Below are 24,626 nucleotides of genomic sequence, written 5' to 3' on the forward strand. Positions count from 1 at the left end.
CAGAGAGAAGAGGATGTAATCATATCTTCAGGCCTCTGTGTTTGTATGTGTTAGAATTATTGTGACCAGCTCTTCCCACCCCGCTCCGCTCCCCTCCCCAAATCTTATAAACCATTGACTTTGGGTGAACCTGTCTTGATTGTAGAATTTTGTAAATATTTATTTTTGTAAAGAATAGCTTTGATACCTGAACAGCCAATCATTTAAATTCCCATCTGAAGGAAGTTAAATTAGTGGCATAAAAATATGAAATGATTAAAAAGTAAAGAGAGCTGAGTACCAAAAAGTATATAACATCCCACAATTACATGGTGACCACCCTGCATTTCTCATGGGAGATGTGTTTCTAGGTGAATAAAATATGGTTTTTTGCTAAAACATAGAGTTTATAATATTTTTACAAGATTCATCACTGAGAAGAGAGAGATGTATAAGTCTTTATTGTGACAAAAGTGTCGTAACTTGTTATAAAAATAATAACTTATATTGTGCCTTATTGGTTGTAAAACATATAGACATAATTAATTTTAAACATCATAACTTCATGAAGTGATAACTGCACTATATTAGTAACCAGTGTTGGATCCATTGTTACTCCCTGCCTCTCACACACACACTCTACCACCACCAAAACATACACACACAAGCAAACAAAAAAGCAAAAGCCCTTTCTTTGATAAATTCCTCAGATTTTATTAGACTATATCTAATCTTTTAATCCATCTTGTTTGCTTTTTAATGGTCAAGAATATAAGAATGTCATTCAATTTAAATAGAAACCCATTCAGCTCAGTGTATGCTTTTTGACATGATTCTCATTCTTGATAATGTAGATATGTCAGATGGAGAGGGTGCTTGGCTAATGACACTCTGCTCTCAGCCAAGACGTCTCAAAGTGTAGTATTGCCATATGAATTTGCCATAGTCCAGTCTAACACTCAGAATTCTAGTTCATATTTTATTGCCAGAGCAAACATGGAATCTTATCTCAGTATTGAACTCGCACTAACTGAAGTATAAGCCCAGTGGAGCAATATATTATTTTATTTGAATATGTTATTGAATGTTAACAATACTGGACAACTCTATTCTCCAGTAATCATGCTCTTTCACCATAGAAAGCTCTAATAGAAGGCAAACTTCAGTCATTGATAGGAAAGTATGGAAGCAGGAAAAATATTTAGTAAAACAGGCTAAGATAGCATTTTGCTTCTCACTCTACAAGAGATGCATATCTCCCACGAGGACCGAACAAGTCATGCTTTTGGAATACCATGTGGAATCAGATAGTGTGTAAAGTTTAGTTACTGTAAAAGACCAATATAATACTAGCTTAAACATGGTAAAAGAATATTTTTCACTCGTATAATATCACTCGTATAATAGTCCAAGTGTAGCTCGTGTGGTAGCTCCGTGATATCAGGTCCCAGGCTCGTTCTCTTATTTATTATACTGCCTTCCACAAATTGCAGCTTCCATCTTATGGTCTTAGATATCTTCTCCAGCTACCATATCCACATTCCAGCCAGTGGAAAGGGCAGAAGCAGGGAGAACTACAGCTACTTTCTAAATAGTACTATTTCCCTAATAATTGATTTTGGCTCCATTTTCAAAGAATATATTTAAACTTTTCTTAAACCTATTTATATAGTCAGCTCATAACAACCCTTCACATTTTTTCTAATATATTAAAGATAGCACTTGCTGACTGCACAAACCTTAAACAATATAGAAGTATAGAAAACAGAAACTGAAAGTTATCTGCCCACACTCATATATTGCTATAATCCCACTCCCCAGAGGTAATTACTGTTAACAATTTGGTGCATATTTTCCAGAACTAGATATAGATATAAATATGTATTTATTTATACATAAATATATATACATGTCTATTTATATCTAGATATCAATATGTAACATGTAAGCACATCTGTATATTGTAATATGTATGCTATAATACATATATACCATATATATGATGTATACTACATAAAATATAATTTATTTGAGGATAAATGTTATCTACACCATATTCTTCTTATAAATATAGAAAAATATATTATGGCTATCTTTCTTCTTCCATACTTTTAGACCTAAATTATCCTGCATCATATTTCATTAAGCTGGAATGCACCATATTTTGTGTTCCCCACTAATTAACATTTAAATTTGCCTGCAGTATTTACAGTTTTAAACAATGCTACAATAAACATTTTTATGTGCACATATTTTCCCCCAATGAAGTCTGCATATAACCAGTTCCATTCCAAGTATTTGGTATTTTACTTGCGTTTATTTGTTCCTTTTTGAACATTTTTCACCTGAGAGATTGCCTTTAAATTCTAATGCTCTCTGAGTTGGTTAATGGAGGGTTTAAAACTTGCACAGGTCTGAGTTAAGCTATGAATAAGCATCAATGGGACATGTAATCTGAAACTATTATTTTTCTGGATTTAATAAATTCTATCACAAAAAAAATTAAACAAGATGTCAGAAGACCTCGGTAGTCACAATCCCATTTCAAATTATTCTGTGCCCTTGGGCAAGTCATTTTCCTCTTTGTGCCTTAGCTTTTCATCTTTAAGGTAACTACAATAATGTCTGCCCTACTTACTTCATAAGGAGATTGTAAAAATTAGGTGAGATGAGTGTATGCATTTCTAAAGAAGTGGAATTATTGTGTAAGTATAATATATCATTATTATTTATTAAATGCATAAACCCATTTTGAATGTTTAGAATGTGACATAGTGAAAAGGATTTCAGGAGTTTATCTATTCCAAGTCACTATACTTCTTTGTTTTTTTTTTTGTGAGGAAGATCAGCCCTGAGCTAACATCCATGCTAATCCTCCTCTTTTTGTTGAGGAAGACCGGCTCTGAGCTAACATCCACTTCCAATCCTCTCCTTTTTTTTCCCCAAAGCCCCAGCAGATAGTTGTACGTAATAGTTGCACATCCTTCTAGTTGCTGTATGTGGGACGCGGCCTCACCATGGCCGGAGAAGCGGTGCGTCGGTGCGCGCCTGGGATCCGAACCCAGGCCGCCAGCAGTGGAGTGCGCGCACTTAACCACTAAGCCATGGGGCCGGCCCAAGTCACTATACTTCTGACCATTGGAGATATTTGCATTATTTGTTTTTCAGTTTTTAGGGAGAGGGGAAATTCCATAATATTTCTTAATTTACAGAGGGCTAAAATTTGCCATTCTAGTAGAAAACTCTAGGCCAGGAGCCATCCCAAATGTATATTCCATAGGCTTATTGTTAGGGTGGTTTAGGAAGCTTCCTGTTCTCAACTTGCAGATCACAGACTCTGGATAGACTCCAGGAGGAAGGATCAAATGTCCTGATAGACGGAAAAGTGGAAAGACTATATAAAAGATGTCAAAAATGAAGTGTGTGCTAAACCTTCATATTAAAAGTGGAAAATAAAAGAGAAATAGCATTTGGTTTGGTCTTAAATAGCTTATCTTAATGCCCCTCTTCCAGATCCCTACTTTCTAATACCTTAATCATTTTGGATGCTTTTCTCTGTACTATTCATTTCTTCGTAAGACACAGAGGCACAATTTAGACATAGTCGTTGAATATAGATCTGGATTCAGAAGTAGCTCTTTAATTAATAATTCTCTTTGAGCAGCTAAAAATGATTTATTGTGCAGTAGCTTAAATGATGCCTCAGTAGTAGTGCTAGAATAAAGAAGGAAAAGGAGACTTCTTTGATTCATTGTCACCTTTTCAGGGGTACTCAGATTTTTTAGATAATTAATACAGGAATTTTCATTGGTACTAGAAATGATTAAATTTATGGGTAAAGAGGTGAAGAAAGAATGCTATATCTTTTATATGTAGAAATGTCTTTCCATTTTGAGAGGTGTTTCCTAAAGAGTTGATAAATTAATCTCTTATTATACTAGCCAACTAGGTAACTATTAAATTAAGTTGGATAAAGTTTTCATTTGCTATGCTACATTAAAAAGGCATAGAAATATTTTTTATTTAAAAAAAATCTCTTTAACTGAAAAAAGCCTGTGACAAAGCAGTTAAGAGCTAACAATTGCCTCAAAATATCTTCTTTTAAAATAACTAATAGTCAAACAAGAGATAATTTTATTAATTTTACTTTTTCAAATAAAATTCATATGAAATATTTATATTCACTACTTACCATTTTATGAGTTACCTCGAAATATTAGTGTTTCTTATAAAAAGTTTCAAATATTAAAGTCGTATTATTCTTGTCTAGCAAATCTGGAACGACTTTACAGATTTTCTGCACTTAGAAGCCTCTGCACTTAGAAGCCTCTGCACCATTACTTATGTGCAGCATATCAATTGCTATGAACTTCTTGAACTCCACACGATGATTTAGGAAAATAATTATAAATTTAACTACCTAAAATGAAGGAGGAAGTTAGCTGAGCTTATTGCTATAAGAAAGCAAAATTCAACTTGCTTGGATTTCAGAGAGTCTATGGGGATTTGAAATGACCACGATGATGAAGAATTTTGTTTTTGTCATTTGTTTATATATATTATCTTTTCTAGTAGACACCTTGACCATGCTAGGTGCTGTAATGACGTCAGAATAGTGGGTTCTTGTTAGTGAACAGAAGTCATTTGAAGATGTAGGAAATTCGTATTATTTACTTTTAATACCCAAGGGGATAAGAATTGCTTTTAAAATCAAAATTTATAAAAGAGATAAATTATGAAGTATTGTAAAAGCATTGTTTGATGGGTGAGCATATGTTACAGGAGATTCTTTGACCACCTCCTTCAGCTCCTTCAGGTCCTTATTTTCTCATATCTCCAAAATCTAGGTTTCTCTTTCCCCCTCCATCTCCTATCCTTTCTTCGTATCATTGGCAGTTGATCTAAAACATTATCATTTTTTGAATTAAACCCTGTACAAAAAATTTGTTCCTTATTTGTACAATTATTTGCTTACAATCTGTTTCTTCTACTAAACTTTAATCTTTTTATTTTTTTATTATTTTTTTTATTGATGTTTTAATAGTTTTTAACATTGTGAAATTTTGGGTTGTACATTTTTGTTTGTCCATCACCATATATATGTCTCCCTTCACGCCTTGTGCCTCACCCCCCACCCCCATTGCCCCTGGTAACCACAATACAGTTTTCTCTGTCCATGTGTTGGTTTATATTCCACATATGAGTGAGATCATACAGTGTTTGTCTTTCTCTTTCTGGCTTGCTTCACCTAACATAATACCCTCCAGCCCATCGATGTTGTTGCAAATGGGACGATTTTGTCTTTTTTTTGTGGCTGAGTAGTATTCCATTGTATATATATACCACATCTTCTTGATCCAGTCATCAGTCGAGGGACACTTGGGTTGCTTCCACTTCTTGGCTACAGTGAATAATGCTGCAATGAACATAGGGGTGCATAAGCCTCTTTGGATTGTTGATTTCAGGTTCGTTGGATAGATTCCCAGTAGTGGGATGGCTGGATCATAGGGCATCTCTATTTTTAATTCTTTGAGGAATCTCCATACCGTTTTCCATAGAGGCTGCACCAGTTTGCATTCCCACCAGCTGTGTATGAGGGTTCCTGTTTCTCCACATCCTCCCCAACATTTGTTGTTTTTTGTCTTGGTGATTATAGCCATTCTAATGGGCGTGAGGTGATATCTTAGTGTTGTTTTGATTTGCATTTCCCTGATGATTAGTGATGTAGAACATCTTTTCATGTGCCTATTGGCCATCTGTATATCTTCTTTGGAGAAGTGTCTGTTCATTTCCTCTGCCCATTTTTTGATCGGGTTGTTTGTTTTTTTGTTGTTCAGTTGTGTGTGTTCTTATATATTATGGAGATCAACCCCTTGTCAGATGTATGTTTTGCAAATATTCTCTCCCAGCTGGTGGGTTGTCTGTTCATCTTGATTCTGGTTTCGTTTGTCTTGTAGAAGGTCTTTAATCTGATAAAGTCCCACTTGTTTATTTTTTCTTTAGTTTCCCTAGTCTGGGTAGGCATGTCATCTGAAAAGATTCCTTTATGACCAATGTCAAATAGTGTGTTGCCTATATTTTCTTCTATGAGTTTTATAGTTTCAGGTCTCACCTTCAGGTCTTTGATCCATTTTGAGTAATTTTTGTGAATGGCAATAGCAGATGGTCCACTTTCATTCTTTTGCATGTGGCTGTCCAGTTTTCCCAACACCATTTATTGAAGAGACTTTCCTTTCTCCATTGTATGTCCTCAGCTCTTTTGTCGAAAATTAGCTGTCCGTATATGTGTGGTTTTATTTCTGGGCTTTCAATTCTGTTCCATTGATCTGTGTGTCTGTTTTTGTGCCAGTAGCATGCTGTTTTGATTACTGTTGCTTTGTAGTATGTTTTGAAGTCAGGGATTGTGATGCCTCCTGCATTGTTCTTTTTTTCTTAGGATTGCTTTAGCTATTCAGGGTCTTTTGTTGCCCCATATGAATTTTAGTATGCTTTTTTCTATTTCCATGAAGAATGTCGTTGGGAGTCTGATTGGGATTGCATTGAATCTGTAGATTGCTTTACCTAATATAGACATTTTAACTATGTTTATTCTTCCAATCCACGTGCATGAGATATCTTTCCATTTCTTTATGTCATCATTGATTTCTTTCAATAATGTCTTGTAGTTCTCATTGTATAGGCCTTTCACCTCCTTGGTAAGATTTATTCCTAGGTATTTAATTCTTTTTGATGCAATTGTAAATGGTATTATCTTTTTGAGCTCTCTTTCTGTTAATTTGTTATTAGCATCCAGAAATGCAACTGATTTTTGTAGATTGATTTTGTACCCTGCAACTTTGCTGTAGTTGTTGATTATTTCTAATAGTTTTCCAACTGATTCTTTAGGGTTTTCTATATATAAAATCATGTCATCTGCAAATAGTGAGAGTTTCACTTCTTCGTTACCTATTAGGATTCCTTTTATTCCTTTTTCTTGCCTAATTGCTCTGGCCAAAACCTCCAGTACAATGTTGAACAGAAGTGGTGAGAGTGGGCAGCCCTGCCTTGTTCCTGTTCTCAGAGGAATGGCTTTCAGTCTTTCCCCATTGAGTATGATGTTGGCTGTGGGTTTGTCATAAATAGCCTTTATTATATTGAGGTACTTTCCTTCTATTCCCATTTTGTTGAGAGTTTTTTATCATAAATGGATGTTGTATCTTATCAAATGCCTTCTCTGCATCTATTGAGATGACCATGTGTAAACCTTAATCTTTTGATATGAGAAGAATGGTTTCCTGTGTTTGACATTCATTAATTTCTTAGTTAAATAAATTATTCCTTCATTTATTCAGTCAATAAACACGTAGCCTTAAATGGGCAAGGCACTATGCTAGGAACTGGGGATTTAAAGATGAGTAAGATATAATCCCTGCCTTTAGGATGCTCATAGTCTAGTTGGGGAGAATTATATAAAACAGATGTAATATGATAGAGGTACGCATAGAATTTTAACAGAAGTCAGAGGAAAGAGAATGAATTCAAATCTAAGAATGGTGGAAGGTGTCAGGAAAGGCTTCTTGGAGTAGGGACTCCTAAGTCAAATCCTAAGGATGAAGGGCAGCTAAGCAATTGAAGAAGTTTGGGGTTAGAGAGATAGAGAAACAATATTCCAGGCAGGAAAAAACAGCCTGGATAAAGGCCAGAAAGCAAGAGATGGAATAGAGTGTACATGGACCTATAAGCAGGTCATTTTTGAGAGTAAACTGTAAGGCAAGAAATGGAGAGTAGTTTGAGGACACAAGAAGAGAGCAATGCAGGGATACTATTATAGTTCTTATATGCTGGAGGAACTTAAAAACCATTGAAGGGCTAAAACCCAGAGTTGAGATCATACTGGTTTTTATCCATCTATCCATCCATGCCAAGGCATACTTTTCTTGTTCACTTTTGAACTTTTAAGTCCTTAACACATGGTATAGAATCAATAGATATTTATTACATTTTAAGTACAACTAATGAATATTTATTGTGTGCCTGTAATGAGTGCCACTGGAAGCTGAGTAAGAATTAATTTCTTTAGCAGAGGACTGGGGCCTGGGAGACTGATTTGGAGGCTCTTCCAGTAGACATGAAAGCCTGGGAGTTAAAAAAAAAAAACAAAGCCTGTGATTGATTGGCCATGGAGGGTGAAAGGGAGGGAGAAATCCAAGATACTGTGGTGTTTATAGCCTAGGGGACAGGTGTCACCAAATGAGATAGAAATAATAGGAGTAGTAGATTTTCCAAGAAAGATGATGAATTAAGTTTTGCACATGTGAAGACTGAACTTCCTATAGGACAGCTGGGGAGATTGTCCAAAAAACAGTGGAAAGGTCTAGGGTGGAGTCACTGATTTGGAATGTATTTGTTTGTGTATGGTCTTTGGACCATGAGTTTGGATAAGATCATTCAGATTAAGTGAGTGGAATGAGAAAGGCCAAGCGCCAAGGACTAGACCTCAAGCAATACCAAATAAGGAATACCAATATTTAAGGGATGAGTGAAGGAAGGTGGAACAGCCTATTGCAGAAATAATAAAGTCAGCTTTAACAAGGTTTGAGGAGCACCAGAAGAGCATGTTATAAGTCAAGAGAGTATAGATGTAGTTAGACAAGGAGAGAGTCATTAATAGTATCAGCTGTTGCACAATGGTGTTGATATAAATTTGGCAATTTGGAGGTCATTGGTAAATTTATAAAGTGTTTCCAGAAAAATTTTTGGATTGAAAACTAAAGTGTAGAAGAAATATTTAAGATTATCATTGAAGACTAGTTTGTAGCAATTTAGATGAGAAGAAGAAAGAAAGTAAATAAATTATTCCTTACTAACTAAACACTAAAATAAGTGTTTTAGAGGGATTTTAGAGTCTAAATAGCTGGTTGTTTTTTAGGATAGGAGGTAATTGTGCATGTTTAAGGACGTGATATGTACAAATTCTTACCGTGGTATTTGAGGTACTCAATAGACACTAACCAACCTTCTAAATATTTCTTCCTGCTGTTGGAAATGGGTCCAACTGCAGGCTAGTTCATAAAGACTTTTTGCTCACTCATTTCTCTCATTCTTACTTTTAGGCTCAACCATTTATTCATTCAGCAAATATTTATTGAACATCTGCTGTGTGCCAAGCATTGCAATACTTGGACTTCTCTCATCTTTTCTAGTTCTTATTTTTTATTCAAGGCCTAACTCAAGCCCAGCCCCAACTCTGATTCTTTCTCCCATGATTTCAGCTTACATAAATTCCTCCTTTCTCTAGTAATTACTACTTTTCTTATTCATCTGATTTTAATCATATGGCTTTGATTTATTTCCTTTCCACATTTGTATGTCTTATTTTGTAACTGAAAGTGTTATGAAGGCAAGGACTATACCTTTTATTTCTTTGTATCCTTCACATACTGCTTGATACATGTGAGTTGAGTGAGTATTAAATGAATATATCTATTTTGAAAATTGAAATATATGTTTGCATAATGCTCTAAAAATAGTCTATGATGTTTTGTAAAACTTAATACATTTTACGAAAATAGTAAGGACTATAGTACTTACTAACTGTGAGATACTGAACATTGTTTTTTAATTTGTAGAAAGAGAATAATATCTTCCCTACTGAGTTATGAAGACTAGATAATATTTTATACACGCAAGTAAATATATTCATATCTATTTGGATGCATATGTGTATATTTATATGTATACATATGTAAAATATTTTAACAGAGTACTAGAAGTCAACAAATATTAGTTGCCCACATTTCAAATCAGTGGGAGAATAGTGAGTTATTCAAAAAATGATGTTGGAACAATTGAATAACTATTTGGGTAAAAAGTAATTTTTTTTCCTAAACCATGTATGAAAATAAAATAAGCTCAAACTATGATTTTTTCCCCTGTATCTCTTTTCTCTCGTCAAATTGGTCATCAAGTCTGTCTCCCAAATCTGTTCCCTCCTCTCTTTCCCTTATGATTAGTTTAAGCCATTACATTTCCCACTTGATTTACTGCAGTAGTTTTTAACATGTCTGTTTGTCTCCAGTCTCTCCGTCTTCCAATCGATCCTATCCCTCGCCACAAAATTGATCTGTCTATGACATAAATCAGACTATGTCACTTTCCTGCTCAAAATCTTTCAGTGACTTAACATTGACTTCAAAGTAAAATACAAGACTCTGCAAATAGGTATTCTACCTGCTTCTTTAGCTGCATAGTTTAACATTCCCTGCTGCATCAGATACACTGGGAGTATTAAAATATCCCTGGAAGTAGGGGCCAATAAAGGATAGTGGTTATTGTTAGCACTGCCCTATGAAGGATAACGAGCTCCTTCCAAGCAGAAGGAACCCACCAATTCATCTATTGGCCCATGAGATGAAAGAAAGCAACTTCCTTCAAAATTTCCATTCATAGTGTCCTTTTTAACTTCATTTTGTCTTAGACGGGACACCCTCTACCTGGAAGTTAGAGTGATAAGAGCAGGGTGTTTTAAGTACCACTTTGGGAAGATGATTAAGAGCAATCCTGGTTGCATCAAGTGGTGGAGGCCTACTGTGGGACTCTCTAGCAGTTAGAAGACGTGGAAAGTAGGTGGTAAAATGGTCCTAAAAGATAATCTGGTAGTGAAGGTAGCCATTTTTTAAGAGACACTTTAACAAATAACTTTCCTTGACACACTTTCCAAGTTAATTTCTTCTTTTCTGGAGGTTTCCAGAATACCTTTTACACTCTTCTGGGTATTCCAGAATACCTTCTACACTCTTGCTTATTGTATCATTGAATTGGTTTACGTGTTTATCCCCTGCACTTGATTAGGAGCTCTTCTAGGGCAGGATTGTGTGTGTGTATGTGGATAGGTTTTAATTTTTACATTTCCTAGCACCTAGAGAAGGTAATTTGGTATTTGTCTAGGAAGAAAAACAAAACCAAACAAAAAAACTATGGAAGGCTAGTAAAGAAATGAGTCTCCTTATTTCAGTGAGGACAATGCCATAAACTTTCCAGAACTTTTATATTAGTTCGGTGGATGAAAGGGTTTATGTCGTTAACCGTGGGTAAGAACATACTTGCTTTTGACAATCTTCCTCAGCCTAAATAACCTTGTTGAAAAATATTGTTTTTATTACTCTGTGTTATTTAGCATAAAAATGTGTGTCACTGGATATAGATATTATCTAAATATTCATTACTGTAATACTAATGCAATTAACGTGCTTTCTGAAGGGTTATTGGGTTATTTAATATTAGCTATATCGTTTGTATAAATAGATACTATAAGCTAGGTTGTATTCTGAAAAGAACTGACTACATACGTCGGTATATTTTTCAACTTTTTGAAAAATTTTAGTTTTGAGCTAGAATTTTCCATACTTGGCTTTGAAATAAGAGGCAAATTAATTTTGGAAAGGCTTAGGGAAAAACTGTTCAAATGGTTAAAACCGAGGAAAGAGTAAAAGAAATTACTTTAACTAGTTGAAAGTCAATTAGAATAACTTACACATGGTTGAACTTTAAAAGTCAGAATTTTCCATTATCTAATTTTTACTGAGGTATAAATACTCATGAGGTATTTACAAAATAAACCTGTTGTAATATTTTTTAGTACAGTAAATTGAGGGATAGCACAAATAGAGGACAGTAATTACTTCAATAAAAGATCTCTTTTTCCCCCGACAGTTTCTGAATTTCTGTTTTGCCATTAAGATACTACCCTTGACCTTGTTGGTGAAGTCTTACCGATTCTGTGTCTACTTTAAAACGCCAATACATGCATGTAATATATTTTGAATTTCCTTAATTAATAGTTAAAGTGCTATATTGGCCACTTTCACAATTATCATATTTCTATTTACTTAGTTAGTAACATGGGGCAAATTTCAGTCAAACTAGTTCTGGATATTCTGGGCCTGAAAAATCGGTAGTAAGGTCGACATGCTTCAAGTTATGTATGTTTGTATGTTGGATGGAGATAGTTGCATTAATGCAGTGCCTTATATACAAACCTTTTCAAATTAATTGATCTCCTGTTTATGATCATATATTTCTATCTTGGAAACTATATATGATTAAAAATATATAATAGCTATAGTAGTCTTTTTAATTCCTGCTGTGCCAGTCTTTTGTTTTCTCCAATTCCCTTAAACATCAAATACATTGGTATGAGGTGTATATGACAAACATGTGGTATTAGTTTGCTAGGGCTGCCATAACAAAATACCACAAACTGAGTGGCTTAAACAACAGAAATTTGTTTTCTCACAATTCTGGAAGCCAGAAGTCCAAGATCAAAGGTGTCAACACAGTGGATTTCATTCTGAGACCTCTTTCTGTGTCTTGTAGATGGCCATCTTCTCCCTCTGTCCTCACGTGGTTGTCCCTCCATCTGTGTTGTTTGTGTCCTAATCTCTTTTTATAAGGACACCAGTCATATCGGATTAGAGCCTACCTATATGACCTCACATTACCTTAATTAACTCTTTAAGGGCCCTAAATCCAAATACATACATTCTGAGATACTGGGGGGTTAGCACTTCAACATATGAATTTTGGGGGGACACAATTCAGCCCATAACACATATATGAAATTATTTAGCTTGTATAAACATTTCATATATATATACATACACTTGCATATACATGTACAATATGGCATGTTTATAACATAATAGTTATGCACATATATATGTATATTCAAAAGAAAGATAACTGGGGCTGGCCCGGTGGCGCAAGCGGTTAGGTGCGCGCGCTCCGCTGCGGCGGCCCGGGGTTTGCTGGTTCGGATCCCGGGCGCGCACCGACGCACTGCTTGGTAAGCCATGCTGTGGCGGCGTCCCATATAAAGTGAAGGAAGATAGGCACCGATGTTAGCCCAGGGCCGTCTTCCTCAGCAAAAAAAGAGGAGGATTGTCGGATGTTAGCTCAGGGCTGATCTCCTCACAAAAAAAAAAAAAAAAAAAAGAAAGATAACTATATTCATTTCATTAGTATAGATTTATGAATTTGGGAAATTAAGAAAGAAAAGATTCTAATATATGCATTTTTCAAAATGTCTTGGGATAGTCCAGATTTTAACTAGTGAGCTTTAAATGTTCATGTAATATTCAATTTGTTATTGATAATTAGATGCTAGTAATTCAAAAGTGCCCAGAACACTTATGAAGGTGTTTGCCGTTGATCCAAATTTATGAGTAAGTCTCTGTCCCTAGGTGAAAGAGTGGGTCATCTGTAAGACCTCCTACTACTTAACCTCTTTAATCAAGCTTGTTAAAACTTCATTTCATATCCACTGCCTTTTGTACTCAGATAAGTACTTAATTAGAAAAGACAGGCATATAGTAAACGGAAACTAAGTTTTATTTTGCTTTGTTGTTTTTATCTCCTACAGCACCAGGCAGAGTTCTGGTCACGTGGTGGATAAGTGCTTATCAATTGGTTAATTTTGAATGGGGAAAGTAAATTATATAAAATGAATTATCACTATGAAGAGCACCACAGCCTCTATACTTTTGCTGTAGTTAATTTTAATATTACCTTCATTAAATGAGGAATATAAATGAATTACGGTTTTAAGTATTTTAAATTGTCAATTCTAATAATCATACTATAATATTTGGTGTTTTAGGTAGTTTGCATAAATACAAATCCAGCTTTTAAACATCTAAAATTCCCTTTACTTTATAAAATCGGCTACAGCATTTTCTAGATTAAATATTACAAATACCAAGTGATAAGTAAAGCCTTATCAGTTATTGTCAATTGTCCCCTCTCTTGTATGATCAATTTTTTCCCTATTTACTGGATCTTTCTCATTAGCATACAAGCATGCTATAATTTTTATAAGTATATACCTTTTTAATAAAGTTTCTTGGTCACATATCCTCCACTAGCTACTACAAAACACCTCACTGAAATTGGCTGTTCCAGCACTTCTCAAATGCATACTCATCATTGGGAATCTTGTCAAAATTTAAATTCTAATTTAGAAGGTATATGCTTTCTGCTTTAACAAATTATCCAAAGCTTAGTGGCTTAAAATAACCAAGATTTCTTTGGACGTAGCCATGCTAGGTACCTCGGGCTCATAATCTTTCACTTGCTGCAATCAAGGTGCTGACCTGGACTGTAGTCATCTCTAGGCTTGCCTTGGGGAGGAATTCGCTTCCAAGCTCCCTCCTTTGGCTGTTGGCAGGCCTCATGTCTGCTTGCTGTTGGCCTGAAGACATCAGTCCTTTGCCATGTGATCCTCTCCATAGGGCTGCTCACAACATAGCTGCTTGCTCCAAGAGAGGCAGAGAGGATGGGGGTGGGAGAGGGCAGGCAAGACAGAGCCAGATAACCTCACAAGTAACATCTCATCGCTTTTGCCTTATTTGTTCATTAGAAAGCAGTTACTAGGTTCAGCCCGTACTCAAGGGGAGGGAATTGCACAAGGACACAAATACCAGGAAGTGGGAGTCATGGTGGGGTCCATCTTAGAGGCTGCCTGCCACAGTAGATTTGGGGTGGGGCTAAAATCCAACAATTCTGAGAAACTCCTAGGGATGCCAGTGCTGCTCATTGGAAACTTCACTTTGAAAAGCAAGGATCTACACTTACTGCCTCCAATGCCTTTCTTTCAATCATCCTCTCTCGATCACACTCCAATTAGGCTTTCTCACCCACCACTCTGCTAAAATTGCCCTTGTCGAAGTTACCAAGGACTCCTAATCACTAAATCGAGCATTTGAAAAAATTCATCACTCTTGGTGAAAATCTTTTCTTTATTTGGCTTCTGGAACACCAAATTGACATTTCTCCTCAGTTTTTCTGCTAGTTACCTATCTCCCTGACTGTAAATGTTAGTGTATCCCACAATCCAATCCTTGGACCTCTTTTTTTTATCTACAGTTAGCTCCTAAATGTGCTCATGAAGGCTTATAGCTTTAAATTTAGATATATGCTGACCACTTTCAAATTTATGTCTCCTATGTGGATTTCTCCTCTAAAATGTTAACATGTTTATCAGTTGCCTCAATGAACACCTCTACTTGGATATCTGATAGTAATTTCAAACTTAAAATGTCCAAAACAGAATTCTTTATTCTTTCCCCCTAATCTCCCGCCCCCACCAAGCCCAACTGGCAGTCTTGCTTATCATCCATGTTTGCAAACCCAACAGATAGTTCCACTCTCCAATCAGCTGTTCAACTGAAAAACCTGGGAGTCATCCTTGAGCCTTCTCTTGCTCTCAAACGTAAACGATCATTAAGTTTTGTCAGTTCCACCTCTTAAATATCACTTGACTCTCCCCATCTTTCTCCATCCAAACATCACCACCCTAGTCAAGACCATTATTACATATTATGCCGAGTCTTGCATCTTTTTATTATTAATTACAGCTTCCAGCCTCTAGCCCAAGCGATTTTACTCAGCCCATCTTTTTCCCATGTTCATGGTTTCCTTTATCCTAAAGTTTAGATTCTTTAATATTGTTTATAAAACCATACATCTCTCCAACCGCATTTGGATCTGCTTCCCTACCTGCACTCTGTACTTGAGCAATACAGGGACTGGGCTCTGATATAACACTCCCATTTGCCTCTGAGTCTTCATGAAATTGTTTCTTTTCCTTGAACATTCTTCCTTCCCTTCTTTGCCTGGCTAGCTTTCACTTAATTTGAGTTTCATCTTAAATGTGACTTCTTCCTAGAGGCTGTCTTTGACCTTTTAGACTAGGTTTGGGCCACTCACAATGTAGTCCATAACGTTATATACTTCCCTATCTTAACAGTCATTATATTTTATACTAATCATTGAATTATCTTTTTCTTTTTCTCCCATTAAGCTGTAAGTTCTGGGAAGGCCAGGTTGCAGAGGTAGATTCAGGTATTTTAAAGCCTAAACATGTAATTTGGGGGCCCCCTCTTTAAGAATAATAATGTGAAAATTATATATATATGACTTCCATATTTATACATATTTACATACTATATATACATTTAAGTGCAAAAGAGAATATTCATTTATAAAAAGAAATCACAACAAAGTAAAAAATTAAGGAAGCTGACAAATATAAAAACATATGACCCTGTGAACACACTGCTAGGGGCCCTTCCCAGAACCCCAAAGCTTAAGCTTCATTAGGTCCAGAGTAAATATGCTTCTGCATATTAGTCTTCTTTAAAGCTCTATTTCTAGTGTCAACAGCAGTGCTTAACACATAGCAGGTACTCTAAATATTTCTGAATGAATGTATTAACTGGGTTATATTCAGTTACATTTTCCATATATTTGACATTCAACAAGTTTTTCACAAATTAGATTTCTAAAAAATTGTTTTATATTTTATAAAATTGTTCTTATAGTTACTAGTTTCAATTATGTGCTATGATCATATTTCAAATGACTAATGTCCATATCTATTAGCATATCATTGGGCTCTATGTAAAACATCTGTTGCAACTCTATTAAATGGAAAAAATTCTCTATTTGTATCAAAAATACACATTATAGTCTTCTGTATGTGTGTATATGTATATATGTTTGTGTGTATGCCTCTATATCTTTATAGATCATATATATTAGAACTTGAAGATTAATTTTGAATTACTAAAATTTTGTTTTTTTAGTTATTCTTACAAACAGAAATCCTTTGGGGAGAAACCATCTATTTCCTGGGTTTCTTTAATAATATATTTTTATAAACATTTGTCTCTGGAATAATAAGGGTACAAATATATACTTAAAAATTGAATAAAATGTTTTCTTTAGTATGAATTTGTCCACATGACATTATTTAAGTGGTTATTTGAATCAAGACAATAGCATAGCATTCAAAAGATAAGCTACTTGGCTTAAATCCTTAGAGTTTAGTTTGTTAAAATGAAAGTAAGTTTAGTTAAATTCCTTTTATAATAACAGTTAAAATTTGCTGAGGAGTGTGCTCATATCAAGATTATCAGGTGTGTGTGTGTAGGTGTGTGTGTGTGTTGTAAAGTGCAGCCCTCTGATCGATCTGCACTTTTTCCTCCTATTTTCCTAAATACATCATGAAAAAAGGATGAGGTTTCCGCCTTAATTGCTTGTGCCTTTTATTCACATTCCTCTCTCAGCCAGAATTGTGAAAAGAGTGTTAGTAAAAGGCTGCACAATAGAGCTTTTCATTAGGCCTCAGCAAGGCACACAAAAGAAGGCTTTTGGAAAGAGTGAATGCACGAGTTTAATTTGCAGGTGGAGAGTAGATAAAAGGTGCTGACGCCTCTATTATTCTCTTACTTAGGTGACCCTTACCCTGTTCAGCTGATCCCAACTACCATGGCAGCTGCTGCTGCAGCAACACCAGGCTTAGGCCCACTCCAACTGCAGGTAAGTCAGGAAACAATGCGGGAGAGACAAAGGTTAAGTCAATATCCAAAACAGCTATTTAGCGTGTCAAAGCAAAAGAATACTGACTAGGGATATTTGTCTCACACTTTTTTGTTTTTAAATTTATTTGTACTGATGCTCAGTCAAAAGTTGAGATGTTGATTCTTTTAATTTTTAGCCCTGTTTTCTCTACTAAAGATAGCTTATTGTAATTTTTTTATTGTGTGGTATGATTTAACAAAATGAGCTGTAGTTTTGCTTTGATTACTATGTGCCATAATTTCGTCACAGAATGGTCCTCATCAAGATAAAACGAACAAAAAACTACAAAAGATATTCAAACAGATACTTATGGATCAAGGCAACTTAAAAATTACCCTTAAAATAGTTTAAGATGCCCTGTATTGTTGAAGATGTCTGTAGATCTCTTTATGCTCCTGCTAATGCCTGCTCAGTTGGGCAAGTAAGGATAAGTAGACCAAATAAGCAGGTGCCTAAGTGAGACCAGCGTTATCCAGACATCCCAAATAAGACCTTCTGACCCTGTGCAATATACATATTCCCACATATCCAAGCATTTCGGTGACATCTTTACCAGATGTTCGAGTGATTTTAGAAATTTTATCTCTGGGGTTGAAAAGAATATCAGTAAAATTATATTAAAGGTATCTTTCACTATTTAAATCTTTGAATCAGCGTCCTACAAAATCTTTCCTAGTTTCTGTTGTTATGAACTTTATAGTTATGCAATTGATGGGAATAACAGATCATCTAATAATAGGATTAATCTCCCCTTGTGAGAAGTTTTATATTTTCCTTTCCCTGAAAGACACAGTATGCCTATGAAACCAGGTATAAAGCAGTTGTGCTTAATAAAATTAAATTGTGTTCATGAAAGTGCATTGTCATGATAGATGATCTTAGTCTATAAGGAAAAATATAGTTTTATGTTGTAGCATCAAGAGACAGATACATCTGGTGGGCAAAGGGGATTGTCAGAAGACCTGGTGGGTTACTGAAAAACCAGTTGAGTCTCACAGGAGGAACACAGGAGGAGCTGAGACATACTGTGTTCTACAGAGGTTAATAACAGTCATTCCTATTCTACCTTTCCTATGAAATGCTACAGTGTAAGTGTCTGTTTCTTTGAGCTGGAAATACCTTGGGAAATGTTGGAGCCACGGGGACAATAAAAGTAACATAACATTTGTTATCCTTTGAAATGGCATCTGGGCAATAACTACAATACGGAAAATGGTTGTAATAGGTAAAACTAAAAAGAGTAGTGGAATTAAAGGAAGAGGAAAGAATATCCAGCCATAGATTTGAATGTGGAAAATAAGAGTGTTAGAGATTTAGGATGTCAGTCTTCAAAGCAAGTTAAACGTTCTCATTTCCTTTCACTGTTGGATTAGTGGTGAGTGAGAATGAGGCTGAGTTGGAGGTATTCCCTGTGTTTCATTGCAGGTTCTAGTAGAAAGTAGCTTTGTTAGGCAACAATCCAAACTTCTTTTCTACAAACTATAGAGATAATATTAGAATATTTGACATAAATTGTTTTATTTCTGTTCTTATGATATCAGATCCCTTAAAATTTAAAAATATAAAAAATTTTATTTATCAGAAAACAAGAAAAAAGGCATGAAACATATTTGCTCTTGCTTTAACTATAATTTGATCTATAAATGGGATAAAGATCCTTTTATATAAGTGGCATTGTACCCATTAAAATATATGACTTTTAGTTAGGATCTCAGTAAATCAACAATGTGGTATAAGAAGAAAATTAATAATCCAAAACTCTTTCATAGTAAGCCATTAGCTACTATTAAAACACATACACATAAACACACACGCACATGTTTTTTGCTCATGATTGAAAAATGGTACTCAAATGCAAACACCTTCCAGATCTAAGAAGGGACACTATAAAAATATTCCTACTCATGGTTGACTTTCTTTACCTACCATTTGTGTTTTCTTTTGAAATAATCTTTTGCATATTACACTTGAATAGTATTATGTTGAGTAAAACCAATAACCAGGACCTTTATTAAAGAAAGAATAAAGATGAGTACAATTATTTTAAAAGACAAGCAAAATGATGTTTTAAATTTAACCACTATTTATTACTTAAATATTATTTCATGTTCCTGGATAAAATAATAAATTACTTACTATGTAATAAAATAATACTTTACATTAAAAAATCCCCTTGCTGTGTACTTTTAGGAGCAAAACTAGTCTAAGCATTGTCATATTTGTTTTTATTTTTTATAGAGAAAAAATGGCTTAATCTGTATTATGTATATAAAGCATACAAATTAACATGTTGTGCCAGGGCACCATATTATTTATTTCTTTTATAATGAAATATCTTTTTCTCTTTTGCCTTTTAACTCTTTCTTGAGCTTTGGATCCGTATAGCCAACTATTTGTTGGTTATCAAGAGGAAATATATATAGGTGTTTACAGACAACTATAAACTGAGTGCAAAATGGGACTTGTCAGTTCTCTTCTTTGCCCCTCGACCTGTTCATTCTCTGGTCTTAGCAAATGGCTCCATTCCATCTATCGCTTAACCAGGAAACATGAGAGCTGTCTTTAACTTCTCTTCCTCCCTCTTCCTCTACACCTATTCATTCATTATCTATTCATTCCACCTACTAAATACATCAAGAATCCATCCATTTCTTTCTACCATAACTGTCACCCTTCTGGGTCAGGATACCCTCATTGCTTACCTAATTTACGGCAATAGTCCCTGAACTGGTCTTTGTGTCTTCACCTTGCCGCCTTCAATGCACTCTGTATTATACATTAGTCAAAAGGATCTTTCTGATTTTAGAAAATCTGATCATGTCCTTCCCCTGCTTAATGACCTTAAATGACTCCTTGGTGTTTTCAAGTGTCTCTCCTGCCTTTGGACTTTTACCTGTAGTGTTTCCTCTTCCTGGAACCCCATTACCCACCATCTTTACCAAGCCAACTCCTGCTTATTCCTGAGGTTGCAAGTTGAAACATCACTTTTTCAGGGAAGACTTCATTGTCCTCAAGTCTAGATTAATGTAGCTCTTACATGTTCCAAGAGCACACTGTATTTCCCCTCTCATAGCACTTGTAGAATGTTTTAAATCCTACTTTCTGGCTTCTACCAGATGGCAAAATCTATGAAGTCAGTGACTCACCATCATTTGCACTTAACTAAGTGCTTGAAATATTTTATGGACTCAGTAAATATCTATTAAATGAAAGAGTGAAGAATGAATCTTAATATTACACTTATAATAAATTATGTATCTATTTTGTTCAGATAGCTATTCTGCTTTATAATATTAGAATTCAGCTAAATATGAATGATTAATTTCCTATATAAATTAATTTTCATCCTTTAAAAGACAGTAGCAGAAATACAAATATCAAAGGCATCTTTAACTCATGGAAGAAAAAAAATTAGCAGTTTGAATTCAATACAATAAGATATACATTGAAATTTTATAACAAAAGAAAACTATTTTCATTTAATGCAATGAAAGAAACTTATGAAAACACTACATGCCTAGTACCACATTTGGCACTACAGTATTTAAAAAATTATTTTATAACAATTTTGCTCCACACTACCTTATTCAGTCTGCTCCAACTATACTGGACTCTTTTTGTCCCTTGACTTGCCAAGACATGCTCCCACCTTAGAGTTTTGCATTAGCTGTCCCTCAACCTGAAAGACTCCTTCCTCCCTCTGCCTGGAAGAGGCTCACCTCGTTCAATAATTTGTTGTAATGTCACCTCTCTGAGGCCTACCCTAACCAACCTATTTAAATCATAAAGTAACCCTCCCAGAGATACCACACTTCCTATTTCTCTTATTCTGCTTTTTGTCTATAACACTAGTCATCTTCAAACATACTATTGTGTTTGAACTTATTATGATATTCCTTATTTATTGTCTGTCTGTTCCAAATATTCTCTAAGCTCCACCAGAACAGGGACTGTTATTTATTTATTTTTTTGGTGAGGAAGATTGGTCCAGAGCTAACATCTGTGCCCATCCTTCTCTATTTTGTGTGTGAGACACCGCCACAGCATGGCTTGATGAGTGGTGTGTGTGTCCGCGCCTGCAATCTGAACCTGTGAACCCCAGGCCGCTAAAGCAGAGCATGTGAAGTTTACCATTATGCCACTGGGCCGGCCCTGGGACTGTCATTTTTGTTGTTGTTCATTATTGTATCTCAAGTGCTGAGAATAATGTCTAGCAAATAGCTAGTGCTCAATAAATATTAATAAAGTGAAAGAAACTGTGACAGTCATCATCATTTTTAGTGAAACAATACAGCGGTGTATGATTAATTTCTGGAACAAATGATATTAAAGACCAGGGAACTTTATATTTTTTTCAACCCCTATTGGAAGATTCTTAGTATATGATAAATCCCTGGCTCTATTTCTCTTGCTCTTTCTTCCCTTTATCTTATCATAACCATGGGCTGCTGCATAAAGAATGGGTTTTAGCATTTATTACAGTTTATATAGTTCCTTTTAAAGTCACTATAATTTACCCAAAAAAGGGCCAAACATTGCACCATTAGCTTATTCCTATATTGCTTGTTAATGTATGTACAGACATACTTAAGAATATGAACTGCTGGAGATACTTTTGACTCAATATGACTCACCTTGCCGCTATAACACCAAGGTAAATTATTTCTGAATAATGGAAGGATGTATTATCAACATAGTAACTAGCCAATTAGCCATCTCATATACCGAGTTTACTCTCTTCTCCTTATTTCTCCCTTCTTCCTTTTTTTTCTTTCTTCTTCCTGTTCAAACTACTTTTTTTCTTCCAAGAGCCAATGATACTTTTGATATTTGTTCTCCTGATATTGTCTCTTTTTAAAGGAAGGGGATTAATTTATATAGAAAACGAATCAAGCTTCTTTTCAATATTAAAAAGTGAGTATAATTATTTAAGCAAAATAAAGTTACACTTTGAATCTTTTGGACATTTATGACTAGATAAAATGAACACAGTGAATCATCTATTTCTAATTAATAAAACCAAATGATGGCAACAGTCCATCTAACATTTATTTCTCATATTCATCATAGTTAATTTGCATTTTACTTAATGGACATCATGAATTTTTTAATAGTAATAGTTGTAGGGTGGTATACTATTTCTGTTTTTTAACAAGGCTAATAAGATTTGAAATTAGAAGGAAATATTTATCCACTTATTTCTCACTTTATAAATACTGTATTTGTGTTGTCCAAAAGATGGTTGCCACCTGTTCTACCTATAGGAAGCCAAAAATGTCGACTCCAACCAATGATTAATAGTGATAAGCAAAGGAAAAAAGATTGAAATTCTTCTTTGATGGTCATATTTTACTCAAATAAGCAAGTAGCATTCATTCAAGAATTTTTATTGAATTAATTAACCTTTTTAATGATTTTAGTAGGATTAGTTTAAACATCCATAATAATGCTTTTGGAATAAAGACTCAAAATTACAAGTTGTCGTAAATGAAATCACATGAGACAACAGTTCCAGCAACCAGTAGCATCCGTAACACGCATTTTCTGGGATAGAGAAGATGAGAGATGACGTGTGATCATGTGTTAGAGAATGAACCATACTAAATATCAACTAAAATCAATCTTTTTTCATAGCTGTCAAAGGTACATGGAAGTCATAGTGGAAATGGCTTAAGCTTCTATCTGATAGAGAGTAACATCAAGGTAGATGTGGATGAGAAACTGAAGTTCATCTTTTTATCAATCTCCTGCCCGTCTCTGAGGAGGTCAATAATTATGACAGGACACAGATAAATGCTTCATATTTCCCACAGCACTGTAAGTGACAGCGTGGCTTTGTGTGTCTGACCAAGAGAAACCTCCAGAAAATCAGTAAGGAAGAAATAACCATATGGAGAGGTCTAGAGGTGAGGATTTTTACCTTCTTATTGAAGGAATTACTTACAAGGATGAAGACTTGTAAAGTATTCATCTTTCCCTACCTAGATACTCTGCTATTCAGCTTAACTTTTAGGTCATAGTCATTTCCATACAGGGTGAAAAATGATCAACGGCTCCTCATTTCAGTCGCAGCCGTGGTGTGCTGTTTGCTGTAGGACTTCTGTCTGCATGAGTGAGTTTTCTTGCAGGTTAAAAGAATGAATTCCCTCCTTTCCTCTCCCTTCGACCCTGAGCCTGCAGGGCAGACAGACAGAAGCACACATATGATGAATACAGCACAGCTGCAAGTGTGAGTCATTTGCATATGTATTAATAGAGGCAAAAAAAACCCAACAACAATTAAATTATATACAGAGACATTCTGCATACTAAAGAACATATGCAAATAGGCCTGAAAAAGTGCAGCCAACATTTTCTCTGACTTTTCCAAGCCCATATGGGCTAGAGTCAGAACCCAGCAGTGTTCAAGAATCTCCTTTGAGGAAGAACTTGGTAGGAACTGCATCCATGGTTATTACCACCCCTAGGGTTCCCGGGAGCTGTTTGACATTTGGACAATGGAGACGGTACAAGCCGTGTCTTTTTCATGCTATTTCTGTGTTTCCTCGTTTCCAGCAGCTTCATGGTGTCTCATTACATGCTAACAGAAACATTACTACACGTGTGCTTTTCCACAGTACCCATTTTTATTTTAATGACCAATCAAATAGATGGTAAACTTTAAAATTGTGTTTGAAGCTCTATCGTTGCCTACACTAAAGTAATATAGTTATTTTTCAGTGCCAGTTTTCCGGTCACAAGTCCATGCCCATTCCTCAATGGCATTCTTGTGTTCTCTTAATCAAAACATGGGCAGGTTACTGTAAAATGTTCCTGGGCTAATTACCATACATAAAAGGATTGCTAGGCTCAAGGCCAACAGTAGATGCAATCCTAGGAACAATACCAATTTATTGAAATTTTTAAAGTATACGGTTTTTCATTTTATCAACAGAAACTGAACTATGCAATTTTTTAGTCTTGGCTATATATAAGAAGAGAGAGCAACTAATATTCTTCAGATTCACAGATTTTATTTATAGTAGAAATTTGTTCTTCAACCTAATTGTCAATTTACTTAATGTTACTGGTATACTTTAAGTTATTCAAGGAATATTTTCTGAAGACAAATTCAACCTTAGGAGTAAAATTTTACCTAAGTAAAAGTTATCACCTTAATAGGACCAATAAGAATCCTGCATTTAAAGAACCCAAAGGAAGACAGATGTCCCTTAAGAGGAACAAATGCTAGGTTTTTTTGGTACCAG

At 35.1% G+C, this 24,626-nt stretch overlaps 1 protein-coding gene across 2 annotated transcripts in view; it reads left to right on the top strand.

The window, feature by feature from the left end:
* The window catches only part of SOX5 (SRY-box transcription factor 5), a 402,681-nt gene that overhangs the window by 282,491 nt on the left and 95,564 nt on the right, over positions 1 to 24,626 (top strand). For both annotated transcript variants that reach the window (XM_058558649.1, XM_058558648.1), the window contains exon 8: positions 17,252 to 17,337. In XM_058558649.1, coding sequence (XP_058414632.1) covers positions 17,252 to 17,337 — 86 coding nt within the window. The remainder of the gene's footprint in view (positions 1 to 17,251; positions 17,338 to 24,626) is intronic.

The sequence above is a fragment of the Diceros bicornis genome, chromosome 17 (assembly GCF_020826845.1).
Source record: "Diceros bicornis minor isolate mBicDic1 chromosome 17, mDicBic1.mat.cur, whole genome shotgun sequence".
NCBI classification, from domain to species: domain Eukaryota; kingdom Metazoa; phylum Chordata; class Mammalia; order Perissodactyla; family Rhinocerotidae; genus Diceros; species Diceros bicornis.